This window comes from Tamandua tetradactyla, chromosome 18, assembly GCF_023851605.1.
Source record: "Tamandua tetradactyla isolate mTamTet1 chromosome 18, mTamTet1.pri, whole genome shotgun sequence".
NCBI classification, from domain to species: Eukaryota; Metazoa; Chordata; class Mammalia; order Pilosa; family Myrmecophagidae; genus Tamandua; species Tamandua tetradactyla.
In genome coordinates, this window is record NC_135344.1 from 49,114,984 (window position 1) to 49,128,758 (window position 13,775).

At 33.8% G+C, this 13,775-nt stretch overlaps 1 protein-coding gene across 10 annotated transcripts in view; it reads left to right on the forward strand.

Moving 5' to 3' along the window:
• The window catches only part of NOL4 (nucleolar protein 4), a 377,490-nt gene that overhangs the window by 93,631 nt on the left and 270,084 nt on the right, over positions 1 to 13,775 (forward strand). For 7 of the 10 annotated variants that reach the window (XR_013165209.1, XM_077135663.1, XM_077135662.1 and 4 more), the window contains exon 2: positions 11,074 to 11,223. Coding sequence is in view for 7 of the 10 variants with exons in the window: in XM_077135663.1 (XP_076991778.1) it covers positions 11,074 to 11,223 (150 nt within the window). In the remaining 3 variants the exon portion in view is untranslated. Of the gene's footprint in view, positions 1 to 11,073; positions 11,224 to 12,159; positions 12,223 to 13,775 lie in introns of those variants that run through there. The other 3 variants (XM_077135672.1, XM_077135671.1, XM_077135668.1) reach the window with 3 other exon arrangements.

Below are 13,775 nucleotides of genomic sequence, written 5' to 3' on the forward strand. Positions count from 1 at the left end.
CCCTAGTACAGTTATGACTCTCATAATTTTCCTAAATTGAATTCCTTCATAATTCACAAAATTGACTTCTTAAATTAAGACTTTAAAAGATTTTTTATTCTTTTAGCATTTGCTTTGAAATATTCTCATGTATTATAGGTTATTGATCACAGGTACTATACAAATTTTGTCCTAACAATTTTTTTTAACATTAAGGTTGCTATAAATACTACCTCATTTTTATATGGCTAGCTCTGGTACATAACCCCAAAGGCATAAAAAGGGACTTTACTACTTTTTAAGTAATGATTATACTTTTTAGTTAAGGGAAAGAGCAAGGAGATGCAATTGTATCTCTAAATCACAAAACCCTAAACTTTGTATTAAGTGATGAATTTGGTTTTCAAGGGGAGAAAAGCATTTCTCGCCTTCTTCTTGGAAACTACAAAGGCTATTTAATAGGTGCTAGCACAGTGAAATAATGAAAAGACAGAGAAACATGTGGCCTGAATAATAACTGGCTAATCAGTACCTCCAAATTGAAAGCTATTTGGATTTCAAGGGCAGCAATAGTGTGTGTCAGAGAAGTGGTGAAAAGTCCCTCTTCTGAGGCAGTATTAGACAAGTAAAGCTCATTTTGCCAGCATCTGACATATGGCAAAGCAGTGTTTTTCCAGACTTCATTGTTCAGAGCAGAATTGGCCTCCTGGAAACATGAACTTTTGTTTGTGCTGGAGCGAGGATGACTATACCATATAAATAATTGTAATTATCTTCTCATTGAAGAAACATAAACTTGGAATTCAATACTGTGTTCTTGGGTACATTATCAACTCTGGAAAGAAGTAGTATCAAATTTTCTGTTTTTGAAAATGAATTGCTGGCACAAAATTAATAAATTTTATAGAGGTTTGCTTTTCACAGAAACATAATTTTTTTTTGGTTAAAGTGTAAATGTACTTCATTTTTTTCTTTATGCTACTTTTATCTTATGATTTTTTTCCCAAAATATTGTCCATTTAAAATTCTACAATTTTATTTCTTTATAAAAATTATAATCAGAAATACATAAAATAAAATGAGAGCCTAGATTGTGCCCTTATATAGCAGCCACATTTGATCTGTAGTAGTAGATGTATTTCTGGATTCTGAGACATTGAGCTGTGCATGTATCAGCTGGTATTTCCCAGGAACTTTGAGTAGCTTTGTGACACCCAGGACCCAGAAATGGAGTGCTGCAGCCCTGAAAGGTAGCATAGCTAGATATAATAGCAGTTAACTGAAAAAGGGATTGAGCTCAATTAGAGTGTGAAATGAAGCCAGGCTGGCTGGGTCTAAGGTAAATTAGAATGCAGGGTAAAAGATGATAGTGTACGTTCTCTAGACCTTCAGCTACTGTATGAGACCAAAGGCAGAGACATTTATTATGTCTAGAACCTAAATTTCCTTCAACACATAATCTAAATCAACCTCTCTCAATTCATTTCAATAACCCAAACTCCTGGAGTCCAGAATGGGAATGAGGCCTTGTAATTCTGTGTAACTTAGTATAATATCAGGATATATCTCAAACTACAGTGAGCTGATAATTAAAAAGTATTGGTAGAGTCCCTTGAGGGTCTGGAAATATATATATATATAAAACTATTAAACTCTCCCATCTGGGAAACCCTGGGTACCCTCTCAACCATTGGGTACTCCCAAGAAAATAGGACAAAACTTGGATTTTGAGGCTAGTCCTTATGAAGCTTATTTTTGTAGGGGAGAAGCTAAAACCACCCATAACGAGACCTAAGAGTTGCTTCCAGAAACCTTTTGTTGCTCAGATGTGGCCTCTCTCTCTCTCTCTCAAAGCCCAACTCTGTAAGGAAAATCATTACCCTCCCCTCTATGTGAGACATGCCCTTCAGGGGTGAAAATCTCCCTGACAATGTGGGACATGACTTTCAGATGAGTCTGGCCCTGCCACTGTAGGATCGAACACCTTCTAGATCAAAAGCGGGAATAGAAGTATAATAAAACAAGGTAGCAGAGGCCGCAAGAGATCAGATGGAGTCCAGAGGCTAATCTGGAGGCTGCTCTTAGGCAAACTTCAGTTAGATAATATTAATTGCCATGGTTTGCTAAACCCTGATCAATAGCCCTCATGCTGACTCTTAAGAACACCTGTGGCTTGAACTAAGACTCTATAAAGGTTTCCTGAACAAGGCTTCCCTTTCTGGAACATGAAATTTTTATGGAGTTCCTAGGTCAGATAAATCCTCAAACTCAGAGGAACCAGCCTTTCCATGGTTATTAATTACATCTCCCTGTCTTGTAGTGAGGACACCCCTTCTCAAAATGAAAGAGTCAGAATGGGCATTGCCCAAATATCCCTATAGACTGAGAGAAGGGTTGAAGGAGGAGGAGGAGGTATAACAGGGAAAATGGGATTTAACAAATGAGTTTGGCCATTGAATCATTATGTTGATATTCTTTCTAGCCTCCAGTGTTTTGGAGCAGTTAAAAGGAAAAATCTGAGATGGTGGAATGGTAGCCCATGACAGGCTCTGGGATCTGTTCTATAACCACTTGTCGAAGTGTGCTTTGAAAATGATTGCTTTTTTCTTTCTTTGCTTTTCATATAGATTATATTTTACAATGAAAATGCTTTAAAATATATAGTCTGTAATTCAAACACATTAGAAGATGTTAAATGAAGGCTGGGGTTAAAAGTCCTGAATTTGCTTTTTAAGTATACTATTTTACATGTATTTAGGATTTGTCTCGTCAATAATAAATACATAAAAATCTAAGATTTGGGGGGGCTGGGAAGGTTTCTTACAGAGTATTTAGTCTATCAGATGTTTTGTTGTTGTTTGTTTGATTTTAAACATCTGAGGGAAATGAATCACCAAAGGTCAAATTGCTGGATCTTCCCCTAAGGTTAAAAAGAGAATTCAGGGTTGCAGATTGTTACTTTGAAAAATTAGCACGTTCTGTGAGAATGAAAGTGGAAATGTATGATTTCACTTTTCTTTTCCTTCATAGGAAAAGGAGCTCAGCTGTCCTGTAAGAGTAAGAGTAAGCCTCTTACTAGCTTGTGATTTTAGAAAGTGGTTTATGTTCTCGGAGCCTCAGCTTCCTGTTTGTAAATTGAGAATAGTAGCCGTGCCTGCTCCACAGAGTTGATACAAGGGGGAAAGGGACTATGCAGAGGCGGCCAGCATTAGCACAGACTGCCAGTGGCCGTAGTGCAGCCTCCTGGGTAGCAGCAGCTGCTACGGCTTATTCTGCTCCATCGTCCCCATAGCATCTGCTTGGTCTGTCAACATCTTTCTGTCTTTTCTCCTGTCTTTATTCCCCTCATTCACTTCTCTGCCTCCTCTCAAATTTAGAGGTGCCAACACTGACTGACTTTTACCTTCTGAAGTTTCCTTTCATCTGCCCCTCCCTTTCTCCTATTATCACAACCTCCCTGTTTAATCTGTCTGTACTTCACATTTGACTATTGTAGTAGTTCTTTGAGGCACTGATTTGATTTTACAATTCTCACATTAGAAAGTGCTTGAATGATTTCTCGTTGCGTATAAAATAATTTATGACTACCAAATCTGACCTCCCAGACCACATTCAGCCTGCTGTAGCCATCTGTGTGCTCCGTTCTCATCTATAACTAACTCTTTCCCTCTGATTTTTCTACCTTTGCAGAACTTTAGCATCACTGAGGAAGATGTCAAAAATCCCCATGCCCATGTTTTCCACTGACTAGTAAATCAGATTCTTTGTGTGTCAACCTAGGCATCAGACTATTGTTTAAAGTCACCAAGTGATTCCCATGTACTTCCCAGACTGAAGCAAGAATGAGGCCACATTGGCTGTATCATTCTCACTACAATCTCTTTGGCATACCAGTCAAGATTTGAAAACTTCTAGCGGTAGATTGCAAACTCTTTTAGGAAGAATATCTTGTAAAGTTTTTGTTTCTTTTTTTAGTCAGTCAAAGTGATCTATCACAGCATTTTGTACATAGTGGAGAAGAATTTCCTAATCCTTGCCAACCTACACTGTCTCACTTCCAGGCTGATAGTATATCACATGCAAAACTACAAGCCCAGGCATCTAATTTCCTTGCATAGTTGAGGTGAGCTATGTTTCAGCTCTCAGAAATCGTATCTCCTTTTCTTTCATCCCTCCTGGCCGTGTCTTAGCATGAAGCAACTCTGTGCTCATGGAAAGTGAGCTTCTGATGTCAGTGGAATAGAGCAGAAGCCTAGGGTGCCTTCCAGAGGAGGTAGAGTCTCCCAGATGTTGGTAAAAATTACATTAGATCATTTTCACATGGTCTCAGTAATTTACTGAAAATAAGATTCTTTTGCAAACTGAATTTGGGGAATCTATTTATTTCACTGTCTAATTTTTCTTCCTTTTGATATTTTAAAATTGGCAGTCTCTCATACTGTTTTTATTTCTAAATATTTCACTGAAATTGCTATCACATCGATTAGCTTATGGTGATGATTTTGCCAATTAGGACATCTGTTGGATGACAACTGAACTGAGTAAGGAAATTTAATAACTATTTTCATTCACTGATTCCTAGATAATAGTTGTGCCCTTTTGGCTTAGCTTTGAATTCTCTTTTATAATATTATAATTTAAATGAACATTATTTTAATGGATGCTGTATTTGATATATTCAAATTTGACTTTTGCATATCTTTTTATGTTGAGTGGAAAATTCTTATATACTGTGCTGTCTTGACCTGAATAGTATAATCATGTGATAGGTCAGTGTTTATGACCATCTATATCTCGCTATATCACTTCCCAAGCAAATACCTTTGGAGTCAGGGAGGATTGTAGAAAAGAGATTTACCCCATACTAGTTCTTTTTGCCTTAGCTCTTCTTTTCTGGCTTCCTCATACAGTTGGGAATGAGGAATTTCAAAAGAAGTTAAATTTGAAACTCAGAAATAGAACCTTTCAAATAGATCCTGTAAAGCCAAACAGAGACATGTAGAACTGCATGTCGTCTTTTGATATGAGTGGTGTCTTAATTTTATTATCATAATGTTAGTATCTCTGAGCATGGTATCTCTCATTTGTCAATTTCATATAATTGCCTTAATTTCTTCAATGTGAAATGTATCATCTCATTAATTGGCAATCAACAAACTGTCAGAAAGATAAAGAGTAACTCACTTTTTAGCTTAGCTATTATTTTTCTTCAATTTCATTCTAATGCATTAATAAAATACAAGGACATTGAATAAACCAGTCATTTCGTTGAGCATAGATTTGCCATCACAGACCCAATTTACAAATTTGGTTATTTTTACAATCATTAGCTTTAATATAAAGCTTTTTCAGTGGGAACTATTTTTTATAGCACCCTAAACTGTCTAATGTTAGATTAATTAGGTCTATGTGTTTTTGTCATCTGATGCTTTCTGTGTCAGAGGTTGACCAGAGGGTCTATACTAAGAAATAGTCAATTTCCATTTTGAATGACATACAAGTAGTGGGAAGAACTTCTACGAGCTCGTGGGAACAGACTCTTAACTTTTAGGAACATTACAAATCATTAAATACATTATTAAAAAGTAAATTAGGGCAGGCCACGGTGGCTCAGCAGACAGGGTTCTTGCCTGCCATGCTAAATTTTAGGTAAAAACCTAAAATTGTGAAATCGTAATCCATGTCAAAGTCTGAAATATGTTCTCCAACCAATTGTGGTTCTGTGCTTGGAAATTTATAGCTTTTTTTGTATATGTATTATTGTTCACAGAGAAAGAAGGAAAAAAATTTGATTGTGATGATAAAAAAGTATTTATGCCCTCTAGCCTCCTATATTCTGGAGCAGCTAGAAGGAAAAATATGAGAGGATCGCATGGTAGCCCATGACAAACTCTGGGATCTGTCCTGTAACCACTTTTTGAAGAGTGCTTTGAAAACTACTCCTTTTTTATTTCTTTGCTTTGTATATATGTTATACTATACAATAAAAAAGTTTTAAAAATTAATAATAATAAAAAAATACTAAAAAATAAAGTAAATTACAGGGTAGGTCACAGTGGCTCAAGTTCAAAGGCAGAGTTCTCGTCTGCCAAGCCAGAGACCTGAGTTCGATTCCCAGTGCCTGCCCATGTAAAAAAAAATAAAAAGTAAATTATATGAATGTATTCATAATTTATTAAAGTGTAATAAGTACTCAAAACTTATCACTGCTGAATTATTTTACTAAAATGTAGTTTTGATGTGGTCACTTTGGTCTAACACCTGTATGGTGAAAGTACCATGTTAACGTTGCCCTGTCTTGTACCTCTGCCCAACTTTGTGTGCAGTGAATTTACACTGGCAGCTTGAAATAGACCATGTCAGAAGGATTTACACCACAGAAATCAGCAAATGCCACAAATCGGGTTGATTTATCACTTTGTTGATTATCTTAGTGCTACAGCTGAAAGAAGTTTCAGATTAATGAATAAAATTTGTATAGGATGAGAAATAGTTTATCAGTACGTTACATATCATTAATTCACAATGACTGTTTTTTCAGAAAGGAGTTTACTGATTGGGATGAAATTCTGTTTGTCATATCATGATTGAATTGACAAAAGATTGGCTACAAATACAAGAGTTAAGCAAAAATCAACAAAAGCGTTCAGTGAGATTCGATTGGCTATATAGAATTTACAATAAAATACTGCATTGCATATCCTTATATGCAAAATGTTTGCAAAGCATCCTTTATATCTGTGAAATTTATAATAACCTTTTGAACATATGTGTTTTTTTCCAGAGCCACGTGTTACACATCTACCAGTGCACCACTGTAAGCCTTGATGCTTGAGCCACTTCCACTTCTGCTCTAAATTCACATGTTTGTAGACTGTTTGGACATGTATTATATTCACTCCTTTTCTTGCATCCTTGGACACAAAACCCTAAACTATTGGCGACCATATATTTTAACATCTTTATTGAGTATAATTCATATACCATATAATTCATCCACTTAAACTCTACATATAATGCATTTTAGCATATTCACAGGATTATGCAACCATCACCCTTATCTAATTTTGCAAAGCTTTTGCACTTACTTACAAAACACTTCATATACATTAGCAGTCAATTCCTATTCCCCCATCCACCACGGTCCTAAGCAACCAATAATCTACTTTCTATCTATGCGAAACTTTCCTATTCTGGATATTTCCTAAAAATGTAATCTCACGTTATATAGTGTTTTGTCTGGCTGCTCTGACTTAGCGTAATGTTTTTATCCATGTCATAGCATGAATCAGTGCTTTGTTCCTTTTTATGAACAAATGATTTTCTTTTCTATAGTTATACTACATTTTTTAAATACCTTCATCAATTCAGGAAAGTTTAGGTTGTGTCCACTTTTTAGTTATTACAAATAATGCTACTATGAATATCTGTGTACAGTATATTTTGTGTGAGCATGTTTTCATTTCTCTTGAATATATATGTGGGAGTGGAATTGTTGCTTTATGGTAAATTTTTGTTTAATGTTTGGAGTTACAGTTCAACTGTTTTACAAGTAAGCTTTGCCATTTTACATTCATACCAGCAACGTATGAGGGCTCCAGTTTCTCCACATCCTTACCAATACGTGTATTTCTTGTTATAGAAATACTAGTAAATGCAAAATGGTATCTCATTGTGGCTTTGATTTGCATTTCCCTAATGACTAATGACTTTGAGTATTTTTTCTTGTGCTTCTTGGCCATTTGTATGTCTTCTTTGTAGAAGAGTTGTGACACTTTTTAGGTATTATGGTTAAAAGTCCCTTATAAAATAAATTATTTGCAAATGTTTTCTCCCATTCTGTGAGTTATTTCAATTTCTGATGGCATCATCTGCAGCTTAAACATTTTTAATTTTATGTAGTTCATTTATTGACTTTTTCTACTGTTGCTTGTGCTTTTGATGGTGCCAGTAAGAAGGACTTTGCCTACTCCAAGATCTCGAGACTTTACTCTTGTTATTTTCCTGTGGGAAAATTTTAAGTTTTAACTTTTACATGTATGTTTATGATACAATAAATAAATATCCAATCTTGATGTCTTTTCTTTCTCTTTCTTACCTAACTGCTTTCACCATAACCACCAACATAATGTTAAATAGAAGTGGCTATAACAGACATTCTTGTCTTGTTCCTGGTCTTAGGGGAAAAGCATTCTGTCATTTACCATTACATACCATTTTTAGCTCTGGATGCCCATTATTTTCTATTCCTAGTTTGCTGGGTGTTTTTATTATAATGGTGTGCTGGGTTTTGTCCAGTGATTTTTCTGCTTCTTATATATTTTTGTCATTTATTCAATTAATGTGGTATATTACATTAATTTATTGTCTTATGTAAACCAGTCTTGCATTCTTGGGATATTCCTCCTTGATCATGACCTATAATATTTTATATATGTTGTTGGATTTTCTCTATTGGTATTTTGGTGAGAATGTTTCATTTATATTCATAAGGTATATTGGTGTACAGTTTTCTTGTTTTGATATCTGGCCTCATAGAATGAGTTGAACAGTGTTTCCTCATCTATTTTTTTGGAGGTGTTTATAGTAGATTGGTACTAATTCTCTGAATGTTTGGTAGAACTTGCCAGTCCGCCTGGGCTTTTCTTTGTGGGAAGTTTTTTTTAATAATTACTAATTTGATCTCATAACTTATTATAAGCTTATTAAGATTTTCTATTTTTTTCAGTCAGTTTTGGTAAAGCGTCTTTCTAGGAATTTATTCATTTTATGTAAGTTATCTAAGTTTTTGGCATACTGTTTATGGTATTTTCTCATAATTATCTTTATTTTTATAAGGCCCATAGTGATGTTCCCCTTTTTTTATTCTGATTTTAATCATTCGAATCTTCCTTGTTTTCTTGGACAGTCAAGCTAAAGGTTTGTCATTTCTTCATCATTTCAAAGAACTGATCTTTGATTTTGTTGATTTTCTTAATTGTTTTATATTCTTTAATTTGTTTCTTCTCTGTTCTTTATCATTTTCTCTCTTCTGCTTGGTTTGAGGTTAATTTGCTCTATTTCTAGTTTCTTAAGAAAACAAGATTAGGTAGCAGATTTGAGATCATTTTTATTTTTTAATTAGGTATTCATCAGTATAAATTCCCTCTAAACAAGATTTCACTTTAGTCCATAATTATCATGTGTTATGTTTTAATTTTAATTCATCTCAAAGTATTTTATAATTCTCTTTTGATTCCTCTGATCCATTGGTTTTTAGGAGTATGTTGTTTAATTTTTACATATTTGTAGATTTCCATCTGTCATTGATTTCTAATTTAATTTCATTTGGTTCAGAAAACATACCAAATATGTTTTCAATTCCTTAAGATATTTTGAGGCTTACTTCATGCCCTAGAATGTGGTCTATTCTGAAGAATATTTCATACGTGCTTGACTGGATATGTGCTGCTACCATTGTGTGGTGTTCTGTGTACTTCTTTTAGGTTATTTTTTTATTTTTCTGGGTGCATGGTCCAGAAATTGGACCCGGGTCTCCTGCATGGAAGGCGAGCATTCTACCACTGAACCACCCATGCACCATTAGGTTTATTTTGTAGAGTGTTGTTCAAATCTTCTATTTCCTTGTTTCTCTTCTGCCTTGTTCTGTGTTGTTTTTTTTTTTTTTGTATGCTGTATGGCAGGGTCATATTTCATTATTTTTCCACGTGAGTATCCCGTTATTGCAGCACCATTTGTTGAATTTTTGTTTGTTTGTTTTGCTTGTTTGGGTTTTTTGGGGAGGGAAGTGCATAAACCCAGAAATCAAATCCAGGGCGCCTGCCTGGTGAGCGAGAATTCTACCACCGAACTATGCTTGCACCCGTGTTGTTCTATTTATTTTTGAAAAGTAGGGTGTGATGTTTCCGACTATTATTGTTGAATTGTTTATTTCTCCCTTTAATATTACAGTTTTGATTCATGAATTTTTTTTTTTTTTGCATTTACACAACTTGAAGTATTGCTATTACATGCAGATATGTTACACTTGTTATATATTCTGGTGGATTGATGCTTTTAGTATTATGAAATGTCCCTCTCTATATCTAGTAACATTTGTTTTTGAAGTCTATTTTGTCTGCTATTAATATTGACACCCCAGCTCTTGTATGGTGATGATAGTTGTTGATTGCATAGTATATGCTTTTACCTTTGACCTATTTGTATATTTGAATCTAAATTGCATCTCCTGTAGACAGCATTTGTTGGTTTGAGGCCAATCTAATGACCTCTGCTCTTTTTTGGAACAAGAGGTGATATCTTTATACTTTGAAATCCTATAGTATTCATCATAATGATCATCAAAATGACAACAGCTGCCATTTACTCAGTGTCCGCTATATGCCAAACATTGGGTTAAGTCCTTTAATACATTATTCGTTCAATTTTTACATTTCTGTGAGGTGGGTCCTATTATCCCTATTGCAAAGAGGGAAACCAGGATTTAAAAAGGTTTAGTCATTTCCACAAAATACACAACTCCTAAGTGGAAGATCCAGGATTCACACCCAGAACATTTCTAGATCTCACATTTTTAACCTTTAACACATATTTCCTGTTACCCTAAACTGAGCACTAGATGCATTTTCTTTACTAGATTTTATGATGCTTGTGGGTCGATAATCTATACAATTTCTTTTATTCCTTCTTTATAAAAGTTCAGGACCCAGTAACTCAATAAATATTGGTTGAATAAGTGAATCAATTTCTAGAATAAAGATTTTGACACAAAATGGGTCTTAACATGTATTTTAAAATTATTTAAGAAAAGCTGTACTGAAAGCTGTAAATGTGTCATTATAAGAGCTTAAAAGATGGCATTTATGAATAAGTATGCTTTATTTTACTATAAGCTATGCTGAATGTCTTTTTGTCAAGTTTCTTAAAATTCTTTATGTAAAAAATGTGTACAGTGGTGAGCTGTTCATTCACTATTTTTGAGGTTTCTTTTCTACATGATCTTGTCCAGTTTATCAACATGTTTTTGTTTATTCAAATTTATGTATTAAGTGCAAATTACTTTCTTAATCTTGTGCTTTTTTGTTTTGCTTCCAGGATGGCGTAGGGGTAGATGAGAAGCTGTCTTTAAGGCGAGTAGCAGTGGTGGAAGATTTCTTTGACATTATTTATTCAATGCATGTGGAAACAGGGCCAAATGGAGAACAAATTCGGAAACATGCCGGACAAAAGAGAACTTACAAAGCAGTAAGTAAAAAAAAAAGCATCGTGCATTTTGAAATTTAGAATTTGATATTCTTGTTAAGAATGGGTTAAATAATAATAAATATTCTATCTTCAACATAAATTACACCATATTATGGCCATACCCAACAATTTTAATTATAATTATTACTGACTCAAGTGTGGGCATAGGTTCATTGAGCCTATTGTATATCATTTAAACTTGTTTCTATCATTCTTATATTGCTTTCTCTAAATACATGTAAAATGTGGTAGTCCCAGTCGAATGCTCCCATATGGGAAGATATGTTCTTGTTAAATATTCATATTACCATAATATATGAATTATGAACTGGAACATATGCACCCTTGTACTACCATTACCTTGTTAATGTTCCTTCTCCTTCAAATCATATTAATATATGTTGTTATTTCCTAATTAATGCTTATGGTCACATAGATGAAGAAGTTTGACATACTTTTTGTATGTCACCATTTATTAAATGTATTTCTCCTGAAGGGTGTGCATTTCCTGGTTCTCTAGAATAGGCTGTTAAATCTAAATATAATCCCCTTGAAGATTTTTAAATAAAATATATAATGTTTTTCACCATAAATTATGTGAAAAGCAAATTTAATGAACTGTTAGATATTAAATATAGAGTCAAAATAGAGTTTTATATTACTTTTAAAGTTTCTAGTTATATTTACAGTTTGATCTAGGCACTTGAATCAAACTTTTAATTTAATTAAAAACTTTATGAAATCATCTTACTCTAGATATTTCATCCTTTCTATATAAATTGAACAGTAAATTATTCTTTTCCAATATAAGCAAAGTATACCTCAGAGTTGCTTTATCAACAATCAGAATAATATCCTTTTTAGAATTCTTATTTAACTTTGCTTTTGGCTACCTTTATATAAAATGTTTTCAGCTCTTTTTATATACAATATCAGTCTGGATCCATTTTTTTTTCAGATACAGAAAAATGTGTGAAATACTCAAAGTTTCAAATACAGGTACATATGTTTGAAAATTAGCTACTGAGCATAAGAAATAGCTTCTTTTCCATAACTATTTTTTGCTATATTGCCAGGGTCATATTGAAACTGTAGTTGCATAATAACCCTTAATACATGTTGTATTTATCCCTTCTCTATGGTTTTGTTTCTTGGCTGTTTCCAAATTGCATGGTTTGTGGGCAGGCACTATTGTAAGTTTCCTTACATAATTCTGCCACATAAACTTTCTTTTGACTTACACTTCCTAGGAGACATTCTTATCATGACTAATGATAAAGACCTAGCTTCTTGAGATATCGTTATATAAACTAATATTACTGAACATTCTCATCTCACCTGTCTCCTAAGCCAGGGATGTACCTCTGGAACTTAATCAGAATAAAAGTGTATAGTGACCTGCTAATATCACTAACGGTGTATCTGATAATAATTTCTTTTCATGAATAGTTACCTGAACTTGATAGAACTTTGTAAGGTAGGGATATATAAGTTCAATTGTATTAAATAAACGAAAAAACAGAACAGGTGTCTTTATTGTTGATGGTAGTACGGCAGCCAAATTTGTTTAGGTGCCAAAAGCAATTTCAAATAATTCAATCTTTGAAATGCATTTATTAGAAATGTGTGAGTAAAGTAAAAACACGAATCAATGGCACGGGCCCAAATCTCACTTTTATTTTCTTAAATGAAATGTAGAGAATCTGATACATTGCTATTACATTTGCTAAACATTTCTGACAAATTGGTAAAAATGTTTCCAACCCAAATCACTTTGCATTAACATTGAGAAGACATTTTCTGCATTTTGGGGTAGGGATACCAATTTGGAAAATATAACATCATCTGAAACATCATCCAATCTGTCTTGAGATTGTCCTATTTGAGGAACCTTCTTTCTCAAGCTTAATTTTTATATCCTTTTAAAGTGTTCCTACTTTTTCCTGACATCAGGAAGGTTCTATTGGCTTGTCCCTCTGCCCTCTGTTGTCTTTCAGTTGAATCCTAATGAGGAAACGTTACCATTTTAAGATTAATAATTCATTGTAGATAAAAAGGAACTGCTGCAATGGTAGCAACATTGTACACATGAGTCTACAATGAATTTGAGTTTAATGTTAAAAATTAATATAAATGTTCAATTAACAGGGCATAAAAGTAATGGAATGATTTAGTAGTGTTAGGACCTAGACTGTTGGTTCAAAACTTAGCTCTCAAGACTAGTGCTGGGATTGGCTAATCATCGGTAGAATTAGTTAGATGCCTATTGCAGTTCCAGTAGTTCCCATTAATGTTGAGTTTTCCCCTACTTCTAACACATTAGCTCATTGAGCATGCATGATTATCTGTATTGACCTTTTCTCTCCCTCTTCCTCCATGGCCAAGAAACCATACTTATACAACTAATCATTAAAGTGTGTCATATTGTTTTAATAATAATATTGATAGATTTAGTGATCATTTTGTTTACTTTGCCTTTTTTTGCAAATCTTCTTTCTATGTTTTCACTCTTCAGGAAATGGTGGTCCCTTAATATTGAATTAACTTTTGAA